This window comes from Callorhinus ursinus, unplaced genomic scaffold, assembly GCF_003265705.2.
Source record: "Callorhinus ursinus isolate GAN/ISIS: 27379988/994484 unplaced genomic scaffold, GSC_fseal_2.0 scaffold1, whole genome shotgun sequence".
Classification (NCBI taxonomy): domain Eukaryota; kingdom Metazoa; phylum Chordata; class Mammalia; order Carnivora; family Otariidae; genus Callorhinus; species Callorhinus ursinus.
In genome coordinates, this window is record NW_027397063.1 from 48,743,487 (window position 1) to 48,768,236 (window position 24,750).

Sequence of the window (24,750 nt, forward strand, 5' to 3'; positions counted from 1 at the left end):
TACACACATACATACCACATCTTCTTTATCCATTCATCTGTCGATGGACAGCTTGGCTCTTTCCACAGTTTGGCTATTGTGGACATTGCTGCTGTAAACATCATGGTGCATGTGCCCCTTCAGATCACTACATTTGTATCTTTGGAGTAAATACCCAGTAGTGCAATTGCTGGGTCGTAGGGTGTCTCTTATTTTCAACTTTTTGAGGAACCTCCATGCTGTTTTCCAGAGTGGCTGCACCAGCTTGCATTCCCACCAACAGTGTAGGAGGGTTCCCCTTTCTCCACATCCTCACCAACATCTGTCATTTCCCGACTTGTTAATTTTAGCCATTCTGACTGGTATGAGGTGATATCTCATTGAGGTTTTGATTTGTATTTCCCTGATGCCGAGTGATGTTGAGCACTTTTTCATGTGTCTGTTGACCATTTGGATGTCTTCTTTGCAGAAATGTCTGTTCATGTCTTCTGCCCATTTCTTGATTGGATTATTTGTTCTTTGGGTGTTGAGTTTGATAAGTTCTTTATAGATTTTGGATACTAGCCTTTATCTGATATGTCATTTACAAATATCTTCTCCTATTTTCTCGGTTGTCTTTTGGTTTTGTTGACTGTTTCCTTTGCTCTGCAAAAGCTTTTTATCTTGATGAAATCCCAATAGTTCATTTTTGCCATTGCTTCCCTTGTCTTTGGTGATGTTTCTAGGAAGAAGTTGCTGTGGCTGAGGTTGAAAAGGTTCCTGCCTGTGTTCTTCTCAAGGATTTTGATGGATTCCTGTCCCACATTTAAGTCCTTCATCCATTTTGAGTCTATTTTTGTGTGTGGTGTAAGGAAATGATCCAGTTTCATTCTTCTGTGCGTTGGTGGTATAGTGGTGAGCATAGCTGCCTTCCAGTTTCATTCTTCTGCATGTAGCTATCTAATTTTCCCAACACCATTTGTTGAAGAGACTGTCTTTTTTCCACTGGACATTCTTTCCTGTTTTGTCGAAGATTAGTTGACCATAGAGTTGAGGGTCCATTTCTGGGCTCTCTATTTTGTTCCACTGATCTATGTGTCTGTTTTTGTGCCAGTACCATACTGTCTTGGTGATGACAGCTTTGTAATAGAGTTTGAAGTCCAGAATTGTGATGCCACAAGCTTTGCTTTTCTTTCTCAACATTATTCTGGCTATTCGGGGTCTTTTCTGGTTCCATACAAATTTTAGGATTATTTGTTCCTATTCTGTGAAAAAAAAAAGTTGATGGTATTTTGATAGGGATTGCATTAAATGTGTAGATTGCTCTAGGTAGCATAGACATTTTCACAATATTTGTTCTTCCAATCCATGAGCATGGTACATTTTTCCATTTCTTTGTGTCTTCCTCAATTTCTCTCATGAGTATTCTATAGTTTTGTGAGTACAGATTCTTTGCCTCTTTGGTTAGATTTATTCCTAGGTATCTTATGGTTTTGGGTGCAATTGTAAGTGGGATCGACTCCTTAATTTCTCTTTCTTCTGTCTTGTTGTTGGTATATAGAAATGCAACTGATTTCTGTGCATTGATTTTATATCCTGCCAGATGTATTTTAAAATTTGAAGTTACTAGTATCTGTTATAAAAGTGCAACATGATTTTAATTTCCCAGATCATGACAAAAGCCTCAGAGGGCTGTTAATGTTGTTATTGGAAGCAGTAGGAGGGGAAGAAGTAATGGTAATACAAGGAGGAGGAGGAGGGATAGTAGAAGTAGTATAGAATATAATAAAAGAACTATTCTATTACTCGTAATAGAATATAATATCTGGATAATATAATCTTGATAATTTGACTACCCTGTCTAGAGGCATAATTTGCTCTTTGACTCTTTTCCAGTTTTATTGAGATATAACTGACATATGACATTGTATTTGTTTTAGGTGTACAACAGTTGACTTGATACTTATATATATATATATATTGTGAAATGATCACCACAATAAGTTTAGTTAATATCCATCACCTCACAGAGTTAATTTTTTTTCTTGTGATGAGAACTTTTAAGATTTACTCTCTTAGCAACTTTCAAACATATGATACAGTATTGTTAACTTTAGTCACCATGCTGTATATTTTATCTCCAGAATTTATTTATCTTATAATTGGAAGTTTGTACCTTTTGACCCTCTTCACTCATTTCACCCCCATGCCCACCTCTGGCAACCGCCAACCTGTTTTCTGTGTCTATGAGTTCATTTTGTTTTGTTTTTCAAGTTCCAAATATAAATGAAATCACACAGTATTTGTCTTTCTTTGTTAATGTAGCATAATGCCCTCAAGGTCCATCCATGTTGTCACAAATGTCAGGATTTCCTTCTTTTTTATGAATGAATAGTATTTCCTTGTATATTAGAATATTTTCTTTGTCCGTTCGTCCATCAGGGGACACTTGGGTTGTTTCTATGTCTTGGCTATTGTAAATAGTGCTGCAATGAACATGGGGGTGCATAGATCTTTTCAAGATAGTGATTTTATTTCCTTTAGATATATACCCAGAAGTGGAAATGCTGGATCATATGGTAGTTCTAATTTTATTTTATTTTATTTTTAAGATTTTATTTATTTATTTGAGAGAGAGAGAGAGAAAGAGAGAATCTTCAAGCAGACTCCTCGCTGAGTGAGGAGCCCGAGGCTGGGGTCAATCCCACCACCCATGAGATCATGACCTGAGCCAAAACCAAGAGCGGAAAGCTTAACTGACTGAGCTGCCCTGATAGTTCTATTTTTAACTTTCTGAGGACCTCTATACTGTTTTCCAGAGTGGCTGTACCAATTTACATTTCCATCAACAATGCACAAGTGCTGCCTTTTCTCCATATCTTTTCCAAATATTTGTTATCTTATCTTTTTGATAATAGCCGTTTTAACAGGTGTGAGGTGATATCTTATTGTGGTTTTGATTTGCATTTCCCTGATGATTAGAGATGGGGGGGTGGTTTTCCTTGCCTATTGGATACTTGGATGTCTTATCTGGAAAAATGTCTAATCAATTTCTCTGGCCATTTTTAAATTGGATTGTTTTGTTGTTGTTGAGTTGTATGACTTGTTTATATATTTTGGATATTAACCCCATATCAGATATGTGATTTATAAATATTTTCTCCCATTCCATAGATTGCCTTTTCATTTTATTATGTTTTCCTTTGCTGGGAAGAAGCTTTTTAGTTTGATGCAGTCCCATTGATTATTTTTGCTTTTTTTGCCTTTGCTTTTGGTGTCAAATCCAAAAAACCATTGCCAAGGCCAAAAAATCATTGCCCCTATGTTTTCTTCTACAGGTGTTACGGTTTGAGGTTTTACGTTTTAATCCATTTTGATTTGATCTTTATGTATGATGGGAGACAGGAGTCCAGTTTCATTCTTTTGCATATAGCTATCCATTCTCCCCAACATCATTTATCAAAGAACGTATCCTTTCCCCATTGCATATTCTTGGCTCCTTTCATAATAATATTGTTATAAATTAATTGATCCTATATGTAGGTTTATTTCTGGGCTCTCTGTTTCATTGATCTATGTCTTTTTATAGCATAGTTTGTTCTTGAACTTAAATGCCAGCTCTTCTTAAATTCTTGTATTCAATCTTTATCCAAAAAATATTTTTGAGTGCTTATGGGTGCTAGGCACCAGGGATGCAATGCAGACATGATTCTGTCATCAGGAATCATAAAGTCCTATGGCAAGAGACAAAATAACCAAATAAGCAAAAAAAAAAAGGCCAAATGGCAACAGTGAGAAGTGCTCTTGCAGTAAGAAAGTAGTGTTTTGAGAGGATATAATAGGAAAATCAAGAAGGGTTTCCTAGGGAAGTGATGCTTGAGCAGGAGTTAACCAGGTAAATATGGGGAAGACAGCTTTACACAAAACAGGATGTGTAAAGGTCCTGTGGTGGTAAGGAGATACTGCAACTGTGGGGGGTTTTCAAAGGTATTATGGCTTGAGCAGAAGGATTGAAAGGGAAACCTTTGAAGAAGAGGCTAGAGAGATTGAGTAGTCCAAATAAGTTTTATCTTTATCCTAGGAACTGTGGAAACTAATTGGAAGGTGCTTGTTGATTTTTTTTTAATTTTGCATTCCAAAAAGATCTTTGTGTCAAAAGTGTAGAGAATGAATTGAGAAAAGGTAGAGAGGATAATGCAGATCAGTTAAGACAGGACAGAAATCTAAGTGAGAGATGTTAGTAATATTGAGTAGAGTAACACAGAGGTACCTGGGGAGGAGTATTCAAATTAGGAGATTCACCCTACAGGATTTGGTGTTGGATTGCACATGTGGAATGAGGCACAGTATGAAGCATGTAGCAAGAATGATGCTCTGGTTTCAAATGTGTGGAACAGAAAAATATGGGAGAATTATTCATCATCTTAGGAAAAACTGGAGGACAACCTGATCGTGTAGGGATTGTTTGGAGTTTGAATTTTATTTTGTACATGTTGAGTTAGATGGGAAGTTGACACATTCAGATGTCAAGGAAATAGGTAGATATACAATTCCTGTTCTAGAAGAGAGGTTTAACCTAAAGATACAAATTGGTAAGCTATATGAGTGTATGCTAACTGAGGTTTTGGGAGTGAAAGAGATCACATAGGCAGAGAAAATCTAGTGAGAAAAGCAATGTGATCCTTCAACTGAGACAGACGGCAAAAGATAAATCTTCAAAGGATTTAGAAGAGAGACGAAAGAGACAACAGGAGAGAAGTTGGCTCACAAAAGAACTAGAATGATAGTATTTCATGAAAGGAGTAGCTATCAATTCTGATGTTTCTGAGAGGACAACATGGTTATTGGATTGTATTTAGGAAAAGGATGTTATTGGTCACCTTAACAGAAGCTGTTTCTGTGGCACGGAAGAGAGATGGAAGTCAGACTCGGGGGGGAGGAGAGGAGTGAGTAGGAGGCAAGGAAATGGAGACACCAAATGTCCACACAACTGCTAAGAAATCTGTCAGGAGTAAGGGGGAGCGTATGAGTGTTCAAATGAGGGTTTGCCTCAGTGTTGTGCAGGTGGTGGGGTGGTTTTAATTAATGCAAGATGCTTGGCTAAGCTTCAAAACCAAGTCAGAGTTGAAAGAGAGTAGTTAAATACCCCATAGAGAAGGTACAATAAATAAACTAAGGTTTCTGAGCATATAGGGGCAAAGAGATCTAGAACATTCGTACTATGGGTATCCTAAATTGGACAAAAGGACAGTTTTTAAAAATTATATAACAGGAGAGAAGGAAATTGGAGTAAGTGCACATGACAAGGGCGATGCTCTTTTCTATTTTCTCTAGACTAGGAAACATGGGGCACCTGGGTGGCGCAGTTGGTTCAGCATCCACCTCCTGGTTTCGGCTCAGGTTGTGATCTCAGGGTCATGAGATGGAGCCCCCGCATCCGGCTCTGGTTTGGTACGGAGTCCACTTGGGATACTCGCTCCCTCTCCCACTGCCCCTCATGCTTGTTTTCTTTCTCTCTTTCTCTCTCTCAAATAAATAAATAAATCTTTAAAAATTAATTAAAAAGTAGGAAACAAAGTCATCTTCAGGTAGAGAGAGGGAGGAGGCTTCAGAAAAGAGATTGGAGAAAGTTTGAAATAGCTTCTATGTATAGAGGGAAAATGAGTTCACTAGGTAAATATATTTGGATTTTCAGTTAGTGTGGGATATACATTTGAGTATGGTAAGAATTTGTAGTGAAGACAGTTTCATAGTTGTTATTTTTATATTTTGGTTATTTAAACTAGATTCGAATAAACTCCAAGTATTGTGATCATTTGAAAACTCTCTTTTATTTTTTATTTTTTTAGATTTTATTTATTTATTTGAGAGAGAGAGAAAGAGAGCATGAGTGTGGGGAGAGGAGGGGCGGAGGGAGAGGGAGAAGCAGACTCCCCGCTGAGCAGAGAGCCGGACACCCCAAAACTCTCTTTTAATCCAAAGGCTATTTTATATTTCTTGTTTTTCTTTTCCAAAATATTTGTTAAATAAATTTGGCTCTTTATCCTGTAAAATTACCCACAGCCTGGATTTTGCTCCTATATCCCTTGGTATCTCCATGTTCCCCTTTCACTATTTAGTTAGGTATAGAGATTTGATCACATTAATGTTTTATTTTTTGTGTTTTTTGGCACAAGTATTTCATAGATGATATTGCATAGTTACATCAGAGGTACATAATATCTGGTTGTGTGATGTTAAGCACCATTGATAAGTATTGCCTAGATCCATTAATTCTTTGTGGGTTGACAAAGAGTGATGCTCAAATTCTGTCCTTCTATTTATTACCTGAGGTCTTCTTATAGAGAAATTTCCTCTCATGAACCAATTATTTATTAGATGTACAGTTTGTATAAGAAAAACAAACGGTTGCTTGATTCTTTCCCTTTATTTATCAGTTTTAAAAATTAGTTTGTTCACTAGCACTCTTATGAGATAACCAAAAAGTATTTTGCATTAAGTATTATGAATTCATATGAATTTGAACATATTGATGAATTTCAGTTCATTACGGTTGTTATCCTTGTTATGCTGAAAATGTCCCAAGTATAAAATCTATTAATCCTTTGTGATATAAGTTGCAAATATTTTCCCAGTTTGTCATCTGTCCTTACTTGCTTGTGATTTTGTTTTCAATGCAGTGTAATTCTTACTTTTATGGAAAAAGTTTTCCCCATTCTCCGATTATATAGAAATTCACTCATGTTATTTCTAATGCTTGCATGGATTTTTATTAGCATTTAAATTTGTGATGCCAGATTTCAAGTATTTAAAAATGTGCCTAAATTTCTGCTTTTGTATATCTCTAATGCTTTTTTCTATAGCTTGTTTCTCCTTTCTGTAGTTTGTTTAGAAATTTTCTATTGACCTATACTCCAATTCACAAATTTTATTTTTTGTGCTGTCCAATTAAGTTTTCAACCCAATCAAATTAGTTCTTAATTTCTAATCTTATATTTTTAAGTTATTGTTTTTGGTAGATTTTTTATTCTTTGATGAAATTGTCCATCTTTTCATTTACTCCCTTCATCTTTTTCTCTATTCTTGGATATACTAAAAAGAGCTATTTTAATATTCTTATTGGATAACTTCAATGTCAGGATCATTCTGATGTCTGTTCCTATGTTTACTTTCTCTCTCTCTCTCTCTCTCTCTTTTTCTTTCTCTTTTTGCAACTTCTTCCAGCATATATTTTCCTTTCATTAAACCCAACAGAACAATGCTAAAATTAATGGTTTAAAAAATTTCTGTTCTTAAAGAAATTAAGAGAAAAAAAAAGAGAACTATATATGTAATCTTTTATATTTACCCGTATGTTTACCATTTCCTGTGCTCTTCATTCTACCTCATGGAGTGAAGTTACTATTTGGTATCATTTCATTTCAGCCTAAAGAACTTTAGAATTTTATATAAATCCTGTTTTTTTTTTTGAAGGATAGTTTCACTGAATGCAGCAAATTTTAGTGGGCTGCTTTTTCTTTCAGCATTTTGCATATATCTTCTGATTTCCATTGTTTCCGGTGAGAAATGAGCCATTAATTGTATTACTGGTCTCCACATGTGATTGTTTTGTTTTGTTTTTCTTGCTGATTTCAATTGCTGCTTCCATAATTCCCTTTGTTTTTGGCTTCCAGCAGGTTGATTGTAATATGCCTATGTGGGTTTCTCTTTGTGTTTAACTTTTTTGAGTTTTTTTGAGTTTTAAGATTCCTGGAGGTATAGATTAACTTTACGGAAAGTTTTTTAAAATTAAATATGAAGTTTTGGACAATTATTTCTTCAAACATTTGTTCTGTCCCACTCTCTTTCATCTCTCCTGCTGTTACTCCCATTGCATACATGTTAGGACACTTGAGCTCTGAAGCTCTGTTTTCCTTCAATCCTCTTTCTCTCTTTTCTTCAGATTAGATCATTTATATATATATATATGTATTTAGATTATTTATTTGGGAGAAAGAGGGAGAGAGAGCACAGGTGGGATGGGCAGAGGGAGAGGGAGAGAGAGTCCTAAGCAGACTCCACCCTGAGTGCGCAGAGCCGTATGCAGGGCTCAGTCTCACGACCCTGAGATCACGACCTGAGCCGAAACCAAGTATCAGATGCTTAACCAACTGCACCACCCAGGTACCCCTAGGTCATTTATATTAATCAATATTCAAATACACTGATTCTTTCTTCTGCCATCTCAGATTGGCTGTTGACAGTCCCTAGTAAATTTTTCATCGTTTTTTGTTACTGACTTTTCAACTCTAGAAAAATTATTTGGTTCATTTGATAGTTTTCTACTTCTCCACTAGGATGCCCTATTTATTGAGTCATTTTCATCATCTTTTGTTTTAATCCCATGAACATACTTATAAGAGCTGCTTTAATGTCTGTTAAATCCAATGTAGGACGCAATCAGAATCAATTTCAACTAACTGCTTTTTTTCCTGACTATGGATCACACTTTCCTCTTTTCTTCATGTATAACCTTTTTGTTGTTGTTGTTGAAAACTAGACATAATAATAATAATAATAATGTGACAACTGTAGATCCAGTGGGGTTTTTTTTTAAGCTTTCTTTTTTTTTTTTTAATTTTGGTAACTACCCATACCTAAATTATAAAATCTGTTTCTTCTTCGGTATGTGGATATTGATTTTTCTGCTCAACTTTTTATTATAATTATTATGTTTTTAGTTTCCAAGGAATTGCCCCTGCATTGGCAAAGCCCCTTTGTTGGCCCACCAATGAATTTGACAAAAGTTGTACTCAAATTCCTCAAGCCTGTTATTTAGGCTTCCACCCTCCACATGTAGATGTGTGTGTGTTGGGTTGGGGGGGCTGGTAGTTAGAGGGTGCAAAGTTGCAGACCGTAACACAGTCTCCCTTGGCTTTTGCTTTTCAATAAGCTCTCTGAGGTCTCCGCACTCACCTGTGTATTTTCCCAGTCAGCCTGGGGTGGGTAGACAACTTATCTCAGCTATTCCGTGACTCTCTAATTTCCAGAATCTCCGTGTTAAATGTCTGTCTGGTCTGCTACTCACCCCAAATGGGATTTGCAAACCCATGCTAACCAAGCTTCAGTTTTTCTCTGTTTCCTACCAAGTTTGTGCCTGATAGCTAACAAAATGAAGGATCTTCATACTCAGACCTAATTTAAGTCTGCCTCTTCCAGAAGAAAAGCTGCTGTTTCTTGCAGCCAGTTCCAACATGGTAAAGCTACCTGTCTCACTGACAACCCTGGGGAAGGAGAATGGAAGGATTCCTAGGCAAGAGGAATATAGACTCCTGCTATTCTTACTGAAGTTCTAGCATTTTTCCAAGAAGAGATGTTTCTCAATTACATGTTTGCCTTTGGTCTTGAAATGGTGGTTTTTATACGTTTGCTCAGTTTTATACATGGCTTTTTTCACGACCTTTCCATGGCCCCATAGCCACAAGCACCTCAACCCTCCCCCTGCCTCACTTGTGATCCTTATATTTTCTCTTTATTTTAAAATATATATTTATTACTACTCTCTGTTTTATAGCAATGATTTGTTTTTAGTGCTAAAGGAGAACATAGATTCAACACTCACCGCAGCCTTTATATAAATACCTCTCCAGTCTGAAGTGTATTCTATTGGCGAATCCTCAGGAAGCGCTCATGGGAGCAATATTCCCTGTCTTCTTACACATGGCCCTAACAGGTTTTATGTAGTCTTCATCTCAAAAGGCTAATTTTGCTGAATATAAAATCCTTAGCTCACATTTTCTTTCCCTGAGTACATTAAATATGTTGCTACATTATTTTCTGGCATAAAGAGTTGCTGTCAAAAAGCTAATAATAACCCTATTTTCTTTCCTATAACTGACTTTTAAAAAACACCATTATAATAATTTGCTTAATGTCTATTCTGAGCCTATTTTTCTACTTTTTCAGTATAATCTTTCAATATGTATTTCCTAATCTTTTTTTACTTTAAAAAATTGTACTTGTGTTATAATTTTTAGTATTTTTTTCTGTCTACTGCTTATTTCCTTTGGTGCCTTCTATTATACATGATTTTAATCTTCTTTGCTTATCACTTTCTTTGAAAGTGATACTTTTTATTTTAAAATTTATTATTTCTTAATTTATTTTAAAATTCCCCTTTATTGGATTTTTAAATTTCTTTTAGTGCATTAACTTTTGGGCCAAATGTTCTTGTTTTTCTTCTAGTTTGCTCTTAATTTCTACAATGAGTTGTTATTTCCAACCCTTTCCTGAATTCTCTCACCTGTCTCTGCTGAGCTTCCTTCTTTCCAGTTGACTCATTTACCAGTCTTGCTAAAATTTTTTGCAGCTCATATCATTTTCCTTATTTCTTTTACCTCATTTTGAGTTATTAGGCTACAGTTTTTATTTATTGTGAAATTATCTTTTTCTAACATGCTGTCATTGTTGAGGGGATGTTCTTTTGTTCCCTTTTCTCTTTTTTTCTTATAGTATCTTTATGTGTGATTCTACCCCATTCCTTTTCTATTGCTCACACTTAAGGTAAGTGCATGTTGATTTTTGCCATGGAAGGGTGTGGGCCGGGCTATCTTTTGTAAAGTGTTCAGTGTCTCTGGAGCCCTCTCTTCTGTTATTTTCAAGGTAAATAATATGCCATTGTACTTTCTGAGATATACTTCCTTTCCTCCTATGCCTCACCTTTATCTAAATTGCCTGTTTGCTTTCTCCTATTGGACCTATCCTGTTTAATTTGAATTCTACTCCCAGGGATTTCTTCTCAGTATGGGATCTGTCTGAAAAGCACCCTCTGTTCAGCACTGACAAGCCTCCTCTTGTTTCCCTTGAGGGCACTGGTAATCTGGTGCCTGCAAACTCCTTTCTCCATTTCTGCTGCTATTCTCAGATTAGTCTGCATGTCTTTCCAGTGATTACCTGTTGCTTTGGGGCGGGGAGGGAGTTCTCTAGTTCTGAGGGGCATCCGAAGCTCAGTCGATTTTCCTGTTTCTTTCTGCTCAGTTGCTGATACCACAGTGGTCCAGTCATTTGTCCCCATCTATTAATGGGGATATATTGTTAATTAGTGTTCCTGTACATATTGCCTATATGTTTTTAGGTCTACTACTCTAGTTACTTTGTCTGTTTTTATAGGGAGTTTCAGGAATATTAAAAAAGTTAGGTCGGTTGCATTCCCCACTTCCCAGAATCTGGATCAACTTTACAAAAATTTAATACTTATATATTTGGGTAATGTACATTAAAATATAATTAACATATCAAGTGGATTTCATGCACTTCCCAAATATTAGTGCCTAGATCATTCTCTATTGAAAATAAATTTATGTAAGTAAAACAATTATAAAAAAACAATTAAAATAATATCAAGAATAAAATTAAATAGTGGTAATGGTGGTAAGCAGTCCTGGCAAACAGTTTTGGTGGTAGTATACAAATAAATCATTTGGAATTACTGTTATAGCTAAATTCTCTTAACCATAAAGGGCAGGGCTTTTTTTTTTTTTTTAATTATGGGGTTGGAATAACATTTGGAAACAGTAATGAGGAGCAAGGAAGGCACTGATCCCACCTCCTAATTTTGAGGAAATAAGGGCACAAAAATATAAACAGCCACTATTTGAGAATGATGCAAGGAAGATATGCCCTAATGGAGAGGCCTGGTTTCAGTTAAGGAAGGGAGGAGGAATGAATTATCAGTAAAGGGGGTAGCTTCTATTGCTGGGAGATTGGAATATAACAAAGTCCTAAAGGCTAGCTATAACATTCCAAACTGAGAAATATTCCACTTAAAAATCTATGCCGCTGATAATAGAATACTCATACCCATTAAATTCACGGAATTTATCTTAAGTAGCTGAATGGTCAGAAGAAAACTCTTAGTATAAGGAGGATCCTTGCACTATTGGTTATAGTAGTTTATATAAACTAAAAACCCAAATTGAAAGAACACACAATTCAGCAATTGGAAATGACAAAATAGATGATGATATGTATATACGATTATGCATGACATAAAGTCTCCGAAAATTTCAACCACCAATAGCTTAAAAATCATGCAAAACATTTTAAGTAAAAATACGGGTAACATTTGTTGGTTAAAAGGATTGCAAAGTATGAGAAAACGTATGCATACAAACAAGATTTATATAGACATGGCAAAAAGGAAATCAAATTTTTGGGATATTAGGATGATAGAGTTCATTTATAAATTATTCTTGGATGTTATTATAGTTTAGTCACAAATGGGTATGTGTGTGTCTATGACTTTCCCAAAGAGAGGCTGATATTTATCTCATATTCCTTTTAAAATGAAAAATAAATAAATAGATGAAAATAATCCATTAACAATGCCTTCTTCAGAGTTTTCTTATATATTTTTCTATATCATTCCATCTTTGGAGGAATATTTGTAAGCTCAAAAAGACAACTCGTAAAGGCAGTAAGGCAAGAAAAAGATTAGCGAATGTCAGAGTTTGTCAGGAGGGAGGGGGATTCTAGCACAGAGGATTTTTAGGGCAGTGGAACTCTTCTGTATGATACTACAACGGTGAATACATGTCATTATATATCCCTCAAAACCCAGAGAATGTACAGTACCAATAGTGAACTCTAATGTAAATAAGCTATGGACTTGAAGTGGTAATGAAGTGTCATTGTAGTTTATCAGTTGTAACAAATGTACCACTGTGGTTAGGGATGTTAGTAGTGGGGGAGGTTGGGCATGCATAGGGGACAAGGGATATATGGGAACTCTCTCTACTTTCCATTCAGTTTTGCTATGAACCTAAAACGTCTCTAAAAACACTTTAAACCTATTAGAATTTTTAATAAGATCATTAGAGGCTAGGTTATAAAGCTTTATATTCTAAATGATCAAAAAAAAATATCTGAAGCCTAACGCATTATTTTGGGTTTAAAGCAGAGGAACATACCAAATTGTGAGTTGGATTCTTTTAGGGCAGCTTCCCTGTAATTTTTCAGTGATAAGCAAGTCTCTCTGATTCTCAGTGGTTCCGTTTTGCCATTTATACAATGAGGGCTGTTAGTGGGGTTTTGCCTTGTCATAGGTGAGCCCTGAGGGCGGATGAATCTCTACGCTAACACTGTTCCTGTTTCTCTCACAAAAAGCATTTTATAAACCAATCACATATTCCTGTCTCTTCCGCCTATATTTTGTTATAGTTACACAGGATGAATGGAGAAGCAGCAATATAATAGAAGTACAGATAAATCAGACTCTGGAAATACCATGCTTTCAAAATATCTCCTCGGAAATTTCGTCTGAGTTCACCTATGCATGGTTGGTGGTAAGTGTTGCCCTTTTCAGTGAATAACCACAATGCTCTTTAAATATTAATGAAATAAAAATGAATAGCAAGTAATACTAGGGAAGGAAGCACACAGGTGGAAGGTTGGGGACTAGAGGGGGAGGGACGGGTGGGCACTAAGATTCCTTCCAACTCAGCAAGCCTCTGGTCTATGAAGACAGTAATTTAAAAATTAGTTCCTAAAGGTTAGTTTCTATTTCAAGCTATATACCAAACCCTGATTACAGAGAGAAAAGAGTGTAATGGTGCCCTGGAGAGGAGCCCCATGCAGCAGAAACCCCTATGCACAAATATGTGTTTTATAAAGAACATATGGAGAGGGAAGAAACCCCTTTTCCTAGAATGCTTGCTACGGCATCCTGGGGGATATGCAACATTCCTTTAGATGGGGAGACACAAACTCTTATGCTTATAAGATACAGGCAGAAAACATACATGAGAGAAGCAGGACCTGTGTGGGAAGCAGCCACTCAGTAGGCTGCTTGGTTTTATTATTGCCACAGATTGTGGCAAACCCATAGTTGCCATGTTTTCTGACAGAGAGAGAGAGGGAGAAAGAAAGAGAGAGAGAGAGAGGGAGAAAGAAAAAAAGGAAGGGAGGGAGGAAGGAAGGAAGGAAGGAAGGAAGGAAGGAAGGAAAAAGAAAGAAGCCAGAAATCTAGATTTTTGTGAGAAACTTTCCAAGGCAATCCAACCAAATGGCAGCTAGCTTTAATCTAAATCTATAGTAGACCTCTAATATTGTTAAATTGGTTGATGACACAAGACTAACACAAAGATAAACATAAGCACAGTTTTGAGTATCACATAATGGTGTGTTGATTTAGATGATCCAGAACATGATTATGATAATTTTTAGATGGTCACCAAAATGAAAACACAAGATTCAAAAATTATTGCAGAACTCCTAGATCTCCATGAATATAGTGGCTGATACAGTTTGCAAAATACTATATCCACATAAATGATAACTCATATTATGAGTTACCTAAATTTTTGTGGACCGTCTGGGAAACTAGACCCTTCATATACAAAGATTTGTCTGAGGATATGCCAAATCCAAAATAAAGGACTTGCAAGGAGGCCTCAGAATACAACCTACTGATGAGTTGTCACTGTCTAAATAATTTTTGGGGTAGTCAGTAGGATGAAAAGAAAAAGATGTTCTAAAATAATTTTCTCAGCCTGTTCTAAAATCTACAGTGTCTCTTTGTCATCTGCCAAAAAACACTTTTTCCCCCCTTTTATAGGGTTTGGTTTCCAAAATGTAAGTCTTCTGTCATTACGTCTATCATCAGTATAAGTCAGTTGTCCTTAACCAACATGATACAAAGTGGTTCTCAGACAGAAGTTGAAAAGAGATGATCTCAAGAGAGCAGGAACTGGCCATACTAAACATCACAGCAATGGAAGTGCACCATCTATGCCTTGCTTGCGTTATTCGTAGTTCCCACCGATCGGTGAACATCTCCACTCTAATTACCACAATTTCACTATCAAGGGGAATCATCAAGTTTAATAATAATAATAATACAGTTTAATAAAGCTTGACTGTAGGGATTTATACTGGCTAGTAAGTTGATCTATAGTGTTCTTATCAAAAGGGTTATCTGTTTTTCCAAGCAAGGGTCAATACTTCAGCCAGCCTGTGTCTTTTGTGTGACTCTGAGTTTCTCCAGGGCAAAAAGCTATGCCACTCATTTAAAAAATCCCTAGCATCTCCTTTAGTACATAGGCACTCAATAAAGAATAAATAATTGATTGGATCTGTTTCTCTTTGTCCTGCTCCCCCACAGTCCTATTATTGGCCTCATATTAAACTGATGGTCACTAAATTCATGCTGGCTGTTCAACTGGTTAATGAGCATCTCATTAGGTATCAACAACTAGATAACTGATAAGGCATCTTCTATGTAGTGGTTGTCTTCAAAGAAGCAAAGAAGGCTAGGCAGACGTTATCTGTGGATCCTGCCAGGGCATGTAGGATAAATGAGGGACAGAGAGAGTGCACCTAAGGTCACATGGTGAGGCAATCCTAAACATCGAGAACCTCCAGCCACGTTGTCACTTTGAAGAATGCACCATGATAACAGACGACTTGAGGAATCTTTTTGAAAGAAACCTCTCTTCAAAGGGAACATTGTATTGGCAAATGTGCTGAGTAAATTCCTACTGCACATTCCCCTTTTAAATGTCAAAATCTATTCGCTACTCCGATTTACATCTGTGCTCCGCACTGTTGGCAGCTGTGGGATTCAGCAGGTCTGAAAGGAGATCAGCTAATGTGCTCATATGAGGGAGTCAACCGCAATTCTTCGAGTCACAACTCTTAGAGGCCTGCAGAGGACACAAATACCCCCTCAGTCCATATTTTCATTCTTTTGTCTCTTGTTAAACTAGCAGTAATAATCATAATAAGCCAGTTGTTCTTAAAAACATGATACAATGTGGCTTTTTAAAAAAGATTAAAGAGTGGTGGTGGTGAAGATGAGCTAAGGAGGGTGGGAGCCTGCTGGACTGAGCTGGGAAACTCCAGGAAGTTGCAAAGTGCTCCCCCACTTCAAATGCCCCACTAAAGCCCTAGAAACAATTTTATAAACTAAAATTATTTTAATCTAGGTCACTGAAAAACAAAAGTCATGTCTACTTGTATGTGGGATTTTATAAAATCTAATTAATTCTGTTATGACCCTCATGGAAAAGGTGATCATTGGGATCCTCAGTTATCATAAAAATGTTATTTGCCTTGTGTACCCAACCCCATGCAAAGGCTGTGTCAGATGTGTCCGTGGGGTGGTTTCTTGGCATTTGGGGAAGTTACATTCCAGGATGGCAACTGCACTGAAGCAGAAAGGCATCAGATGCAAATAGCGTATCCAACATTGATCTAGCATGAGAGGTAATTAAATAAACACAAAGGGTTAATCCTTCAGTGGACACTGAGGGTTTATGTACATGATGGGATGATGAATAAGAAGTCGTAGGATATTTGTGTTTAGATGGTGTACAGTTGGTAGATAAAGGACAAGTAATAGTTTTTCCAGTTTATGTCCTGAGGCACAAGTATAGAGTCATCTGGGAAATTCTGCAGGCTTCTTCTGGGAGCTTCTAAATACAGTCTAATATTTAGCTGAGCAGGGAACCTGATGTGGGGCTCGATCCCAGGACCCTGGGATCACGACCTGAGCCGAAGGCAGACACTTAACGACTGAGCCACTCAGGTGCCCCTAATATTCTGTTTTCATTCCAAGGTATCACCCTGATTTCCTACAACATAAATTTCAATTCAGTCCAACAAACATATATGAATCTGGTTTGAGTGTTAAGTCCTACAGGGATACAAAACTACATCAAATATATTTCGTGCCATGAAATACAGCTTTAATTAAAAAAATGGCAGCCAAGAGGGAAAATAGTCTGATTCTGCATAAATGGACCTGGAAAAACTTCTTAGGTTATATCTGAGCTGGATAATTAAAGAACAGTTGGCCAGCAAACATCAGACATGTACTACACCAAGACCCTGGGACCTTGAATACAAGTTGGTAGTGGAGGTGGAGAGAGTTATCGGGGAAATGTTTGTTTTCAATTTGGTGGATAAAGAGAAACCCTGATTTTTCTCCTTAAAATCATGAAAAGAAGGAGAAGACTATATCAGATTCAAACAGTTCAATATTTGTGATAAAGGCACAAAACTAAAACCTAGATGCTTATATTTCTTTACATTTCTGTCTATATCTTTTCCATATACTCTTCTTCAGTATTTGTAATGTTTTATATTTAAACAAAAAGCGAACTGGCATTATAAACAATGTTGGTTTCCCATGCCTGTGGGAAGCCTAGCTATTCAGAAAACAAAACTCACCTTCTACGTGATGGCAGCTGACCCTGTCTTCACTATAATCAGAAATAAAGTGGTAGCCAACTCACAAAGGACTAACAACCAATTGTGATGATTAGAAAAATATTGTCCCAGTGTTCTACAAAGGAGATGTGGGGAGCTTTGCAAACCGCCTGCTTTGACAGAAGACAACTAGATAGAAAATAAATGGAAGAAATGTGAAGATAGGAAGCAGTTTGGAGATAAAGAAGTAGCAGTTGATACAATTAATAGAATTTATTGAATGTGCTCTATACACTCAACACCTGCCATGGGCTGTGGTCAACACAGCCAGGTTTGACATGGTGCTCAGGCCAGCCTGGAGATGAGATAACATCACCAAATCAAATAGTAACGGAGTCTCTTTTCTGTATTGGAAATTCTGATTCTAGTACAAAAACAGGAAAGCCTTCACAAATTATTTTAAGGTTTGTCACTAAGGTCATTAAGGGACATATAGGAAGAGCTTTTCATGATTCGATAAGACCCTGCCCAACCCTCATCATGCTAATTATCTTATCCAACTCCTGCCCAAAATTTAATTATACATTTATTTCTCTTCTATGGGTCATGTTTTTTTTGTTTTTCTTGTGAATTTATTCTTCTCCTCAAATAGACTATAAGCAGAAAAGGCAAGGACTGTTTGTTCTACTACAGTTATGAGGCTGAATATAGCAAAATCATTAATAGCATGACTTTTGGAAGGAAATTGTTGTTTTCAAATTCTGGCTCTTCTGTTTACTGTGTGACCTGGGAGCTAGGATTAGGGTGAGGTGAGCAAGTCCCTCTCCTTAAGTACAAAATTTAAGGGAATGCCCCAAAAATCAGCAATTAAGGTACATATTTTAATGAATTATTTTTTTAAACCAAAATCTAGGGGAAATGCATGATGAACAAAATATCGAAATTTTAAATAAAGGTAGGCAGTGTTTTTGTCTGAGACCCAGGTATGCTCTTCAAGGAGAAGTATTTTCCAGTTAGCCTGTGGTTTCTGGGACTTCATGATATTGTATCCCCCATGGGCACAACTTTACACAGTCATAAAAAATTTTTTAATTGTAGATTTTTTATTAATTTTTTCCACTTGGTTAAAATATGGGATATGGTGCCTAAATTAAGTTTTAGTTCCCTCATGTGTAAAAGGGGATGATTATAGCATTGACCTGATGTTGGCATTGTGAAGTATAAATAAGGCAATTCAAACTAAATAATTTAGCATAGTACCTGTACTCAGTACATATTGAAAGCTCATCTTTAAAGGATCCATTTTATGACTCTCCGTAATTCTTCAGTTTAGCCTTGCAGATTGTGAATTCTCATGAAATACAAACTGATCATCAGTGAGGCTGGAGGACAGGAAGTTTGTATTACTTGAGTGTCTACTGAGGGTTGAGACAAGCACAGGTGTACCATATATGTTAGCTAGTTCAGGCTGCATTCCTCATTAAATCACATGGGTCCTCCAATTTGAGAATCCCATTAAGTTTTAGAAATATTTATTAATATTTTAAAAAGTTGTCAGTTTTTTTTCTTTGAAGAACAAGAAAAAAACCCAAACAGGTAAGAATAAAGACTCTGTACAAGACCTCTTACCAGTCTGTTTCCAGCAGACCAGGTTACCTAAGGTCATTATTATCAGGTAGGAGTTGAGGTATACTCTCTGACCCCTATCACCAAAGGTGGATCAATATATCATAAAAGAGCTCTTTCAATCAGCAAATTGCCCACACCTCCGTAATCTGCAGATTTTATAAAGGCCTCCGGCTTCCTGGAATTTCTTCTAAATTTTTCATTCCAGATACTCAAAAAAAATTCTTTTTATATTTTGTGATGGTTTGGTTTTTATTAGTACACGTTGTCTCTGAGACTTAATTGTCCCTGGACCTGGGTGTCTCTGCTTTTTGATGCTGTGACTTAAGTACCTTGCTTTGTTTGACCTGTGCACAAATTACTTAGCCTAGTTTATTCCGGATTGTCATAAGGAATAAATAAGACTTGAAAGAACTTTGCAGAGTGTCCAAAACATAGTAGGTGCTAAATAAATTTAAGCTATGATTAATAAGAATATAAAATTTTAGTAGTGGTGGTAACATAATATTAGTATTATCTTCCCCTCTCCCAGCTCCAGACATTTCATTTGTTTGCCTGAACTCATTTTTTTCCCCAACTCTTCTCTCATTTGCTCTGAGAAGGCAGCCATTCATGTGCAGGTTCTTACCTTGGCCCCCTTTTTAACTCCTCCATCAATTAAACTATGCTAGCTAGCCACACAATAAAGGAAAGGCAGCTTTTGTCTCCCTAGTCTCCAAGCTCAGCCTCTGACTGCCTTTCTTCCCACTATAGATACAGATAGAAGCATTCCTAGTGGGGAGTCATTTCCTAAGTGACCAAGAAGCGTTTTGAACTCTAAGATCCTCACAAAAACAGAGCCTGTGCATGAAGCAAGAGCTGTGTAAATTAGCGGGTTGTGCAGACCTGCAGGGGGAGCCTGCTTCCTTAATTAATGATTGGTTTCCAGATCAGCAGCCATTGAGTGAACCGCCTTCCACTTTCTTCTGCTGTCACCACCCAACACTAAGGGCTCCTTTCAGAGCCCCTGTCTCCAGGATACAAGCTCTCTCCCTTTAATTTTCTATGTGCTTCTTCATTAGGAAGACTCCTAGGTCCTTCTTTATGTAGGGATAAAAGTATGTACATTGTTTCAGGAGGAAGTCTTGAACAGGGTATCATTCTTTGCAAGAGGTACTATCTGAATCTGTATGTAAAGTTGATACCAATCCGAGCTACATGCACCTAAAGCATCCTGTCTTACAGAAGAGTTTCTACTAAGTATATTCTGGAAATAACTGTATGAACTATTTAAGAAGTCTGTCTTCGTGTTTCCACTGTTTCTGCTCCTAGCTCAAACTTGAATTCTCTCACTCACCTAGCTTCCATTTCTACTACTCTGAATCTGTCTGGTTTTTTAACAGATTTAGGCCAGAAATTCCAAGCAACAGATCTTTTTTTCATTATTTTGTGACTTCTTCTTCCCCATCAAATGCTTGCTGTTCAACCTTCTTCATCTTAGTTCCCCTCATTTCTCCCTGATCTCTGCATATAATGATTCATCTGTTGTTTAGAGTTAGACCAGTGGTTCTCAAATCTGGATCCTTTGGGGACCTTTAAAAAAAAATACCCCAGCTTGAGTCTCATCCCAGAATAACTGAGGTAGAATCTCCAGAGGAGAGACTTTGTGTGTCAGAATGTTTTCAAAGCAACTCAGTTGAGAATATTAAGTTATACTAAAGAAGAATGAGGGTATAACCCTTCCTCTACCCTTCTGCCCCTCAAGAGTCCCCTCCTCCCTGGCCCTTAGCACATTTACTGACACTGACCAGCACAGTGATACCCCAGGGATCGTGTCCCTGGAAATTCTGGGGATGGCAAGAATAATACGAGCTTTCCTTCACAGACCCAAGAAAGGATATGGAAAAGAAGAACCAAGTACTTCAAATACACTCTGATTTGTGGAACTCAGATTAACATTTACAGTCTACCCTATATGTGTCCTCCTTGAAGGTAACATAGAAATAAGGGCAGAAGGGCAAGGACCATGACTAGGAGGCGGCTAGGGCACATAATTTAAGGAGGCACTTACTCTCAGATGCCCACCCTGCACTTACAAGTCCCTGAGACTAAGTGCCTCCTTAAATGTTATGCCCTAGGGGTCTCTTCACCTCCTCCTAGTCCTGGCCCCTAGGGGAGCTAAAATGAGACCTTTTCTAAGGGGAAGGTTGAAGGGAGGTCAACTGTAGTCATCCAGTTCTGGTGAAGATGTAAAACAAAACTGATACAACACATTTAGCATGAAGATTCTTGAATGAGAATTATGATCTTTCATTAGCCCCCAGTGCTGTGCCCTCCAAATCCCACCCCTGATATGCAGCTTATGGAAAGTTATGAAGGGTAAGTTGTAGTCAGAAGAGCATCGAGTTTCTATTCATGTTAGGAGAGGGTGACTGTAGTTGTCAACTGAAAGTCAAGTGTAAAGATCTTTTCTCTAGTAACATACTAAATATCTCTTAATTTCAATGCTTCATCATCTCTATTTTTACAGATATAAATGAATTAATGCATGTAGAATATCTAGCCCAGAGCTGGCATGATTGAGTGCACAGTAACTAGTAACTATTTCTTTCAGCAGGAGGATAATGGAACTCGGGAAACACTTATCACCCAAGGTCAATCCATCAGCAATTCCACATTATTTAAAGACAGAGTCCAGCTAGGTACAGACTATAAACTCTACCTCTCTCCAGTCCAAATCCACGATGATGACCGGAAGTTCTCCTGCCACGTTATGGTCAGACCTGGCAAAATCTTGAGGAGTTCCACCACAGTCAAGGTTTTTGGTAAGAGTTTTTGTTCTCTGAGATCCCTGCCGTCTTTCTGTCCATTTCTCCTGCCTTGCTCCACCCTGGAAAGAAAGTGCCCTGTTAACTGGAGAGTAGCCCTCCCAGGTAGCTACTCTAGAGCTGTTTCCCTTGAGATTGTCATTCATGTTAGGGGTGAGGATAAGGACAGAAGTTAAAAAACAGTGACTGAGTTGATAGAACAAAATCACACAGAAAGCCATAGATTGGCCAGTTTCCTGGTGACCACTCCTTATCTACAACTTTAATGTTTCCTGAGAATACTAGAAATCTCTTTAATTATAACTGCCAAAATCTAAATACTTAGGTGTCTAATTGTCTTGGTTGCTTGCTGGAGAAAGGCGGAATGGGGACAGTGTGAGAAGAGGAAAATAATAAACACAGCTCCAAAGAAACTGCAGGAGTCTCCCCACCCCCAGCAGGGCCAGCTCCTCAGCAAAGGAGCCTGCAGGGATGGCCCTCTATCCCTGCCTTCACAAAAAGTGTAGAGCAGAGCTGAAATATCCACCGTGGCCTCACTCAAATTGCACAGACTCTGCAGGGAGTAAATTTGGGGGAAATGTGAAAATCCTACTTTGCTCAGTGATGCATGGCAATATTAATAAATACAAACCCCTGGCTTTGGATTTTTTTTTATCTTTGTCACCAAAAACTGTGTTTTTTAAAAAGTCATTTTTAAATGAAGGCAAAGAGAAAAGCAGTGATGTGGATGAACAATTAATTATTTTTGCAAATGAGGTAAACAGAGAGAAAATAACTTCACAAAATCTAAGGGCATGAGCTACTAGATTTTCCTTCAGTTCTCTGAATGACTGGACAAGGGAATAATCTTTGTTTTTACTTAGAATCATATTGCATTATTTTTAAAGATCAGAGAATCCAGTATTTTGAGGAAAATGCAAACCCTGTGGTGCATAAAGAAGAAGCAGCTACAGCCAAGATTTCTGTAGTTTGAAGTCTTTTGCTTATAGCTCTTCCTATATCTCTCTCCGGCTCGCCCTCCTTCCTTCCCTTTCCCTCCACCCCTCCTTGGGGGATGGGCTAAGAGATAATGGATCACCCCTGAAGATCAGGTTGCTTATGGAGCCTGAACAGTGCTCTGTGAAGAGGTGGGAAAGACTGTTCATCTCTCATCGATATCACCCTCTGTTTACTTACTGGGGCGTCACTGTCTTCGACCGAACATGAAACTGACTCCTCTGGCCTGACTTTTGGCAAATCAATGAAGGCAGCTATCCAGGATGTGAAAAGAAATGTCGATTCTAAGTTAAGCAAACTATGTCCCATTTGACCAAGGGTTTTTGCACCACAGCTTGATCTAACTGCCTTGTCAACACTTAACCGTGCCCCATATCTCTGTGGCAGATACTTCCATCTTCGTCTTGAAAGCTTTTCATCCTTTGATGTCTCGCTCTTCTGGCCCTGTTTGTGTCTACATCTCCCTCTCTGTTTCTTCTTTGATCTCCTTTCAGTGGATGCTCAAAAATAAGAGGTTCTGCCTGCTTGTTCATTAGATTTTCCCTGCTTCCTGGCTTTCCCCTTTAGCGAATGGGCCAGCCAGGCTGTGCTTGGCCAGTCTCATCTAGTCCTTAGATGATGTGCGTGTGCCACCAAGTGCATATTATAGTGGTCCTGGCATGGCGGTAAAATACATGTCTTATTCAGGACCCACTCAGCATCCCTCAGTGATTCCTCAAATAGAACAAGCCAAAAATAAAAACTTGAAAACCTTGAAATAAATACCCAAGTGTAGCAGAGACCCACTTCAGCTTGGATGCCCTAAATCCAGCTTATTTCTTCTTCCTTAATAATGCCTCCATTCTCTAACAGTCCAGGAACCAGAAGCTTCCCCAGCTCCCTTGCTACTTCCTGCCCCTCTCTCACTAATCTCCTCTGACTTGATTTTCCTTATCAGGGAACCTGCCATCACAGGTTTGCTCCTGCCCCTCCTAAGCCCTAAACCTGATTGTCCTGAGCTTCAAAAGGAATGTCTCTCTAGTAACCCTTGCAACTTTCAGTAACTGTTTTTTCTTTCAGGTCCTTCATTCCAACAGTATCTGTTGCTAATATGAGGTCAGAATGCCCCTCCTCCCTTTAGTGTTGTAGGGTGTATTTTGGTTTGGGTTCCGCTGAAAGAAAACACTGAGACAAGGGCTTGAGTTAAATTAATTTATTTGAGAAGTATTCATTGAGGGAATTTATGGAGGGAAACATCAGAAGAAGAGTGGAAAAGCCAAGGAAGGGAAGGAAGGTAATGAAATGTACATGATTACGCCAGTTACCAGTGTGGAGTTAGAGCTCACTCCCACCAGAGAACTCTGGAAGAACAAACATCAGAGTTTTCCCATATAAAAGCAAGGAAGTTGGGGTATTATCCACCATCTCCCCATCTGTTATCACCATTAGCTCTCTAGACCTCCAGTTTGCCCTACTTGTGGACTAAGTGTGCTCCCATAAATCCTTAGGAGGGACACATTAGGTATGCCCAACGAGAGGCCTTCAACAAGTAGAAGCAACTGCCAAGTGGATGTAGCAGACAGTGACAGCACCTGTGACAGGCTTACTCTCCACTGATTCATAGATGGCTCTGTCTGCCATCAAGAACTGACTTGAAGCCACTTCAGTTCAACATAATGTACTCAATGTCTATTTTGTGCTGGGCACTGTTAAGTGCTGGAGATGGAGAGATGAATGAAACAGCCTGGCTTCTAGGCACTTACAATCTAGCAGTACATCAAAATCACTGAAATATTCTCTGACTTTCTAAGATCTGTATTTTCCATGAAAATGTAAATTTCTTAAGGGCAGTGGAGTTGAGGGGCGCCTGGGTGGCTCAGTCATTAAGCATCTGCCTTCGGGGTCCTGGGATCGAGCCCCGCATCAGGCTCCCTGCTTAGCAGGGGGCCTGCTTCTCCCTCTCCCACTCCCCCTGCTTGTGTTCCCTCTCTTGCTGTGTCTCTCTCTGTCAAATAAATAAAATCTTAAAGAAAAAAAAAGACAGTGAAGTTGATCTGTCCACCTTTGTTTCTATGTATCTAGCATACTGCTGGGTACGTGGTGGGTGTTTAATAAATATTTGATGAATGATGAATTTTACACACGCGCGCACACACACACACACACACACACACACACACACACACACTCGTGGCCA

At 38.0% G+C, this 24,750-nt stretch overlaps 1 protein-coding gene across 5 annotated transcripts in view; it reads left to right on the forward strand.

Annotated features, from left to right (window-relative positions):
* Positions 1-24,750, forward strand: part of CD96 (CD96 molecule) — an 88,909-nt gene that overhangs the window by 6,017 nt on the left and 58,142 nt on the right. For 3 of the 5 annotated variants that reach the window (XM_073893167.1, XM_025873968.2, XM_025873955.1), the window contains exons 3-4: positions 13,156-13,280; positions 21,365-21,575. In XM_073893167.1, coding sequence (XP_073749268.1) covers positions 13,156-13,280; positions 21,365-21,575 — 336 coding nt within the window. The remainder of the gene's footprint in view (positions 1-13,155; positions 13,281-21,364; positions 21,576-24,750) is intronic. The other 2 variants (XM_025873961.2, XM_025873973.1) reach the window with 1 other exon arrangement.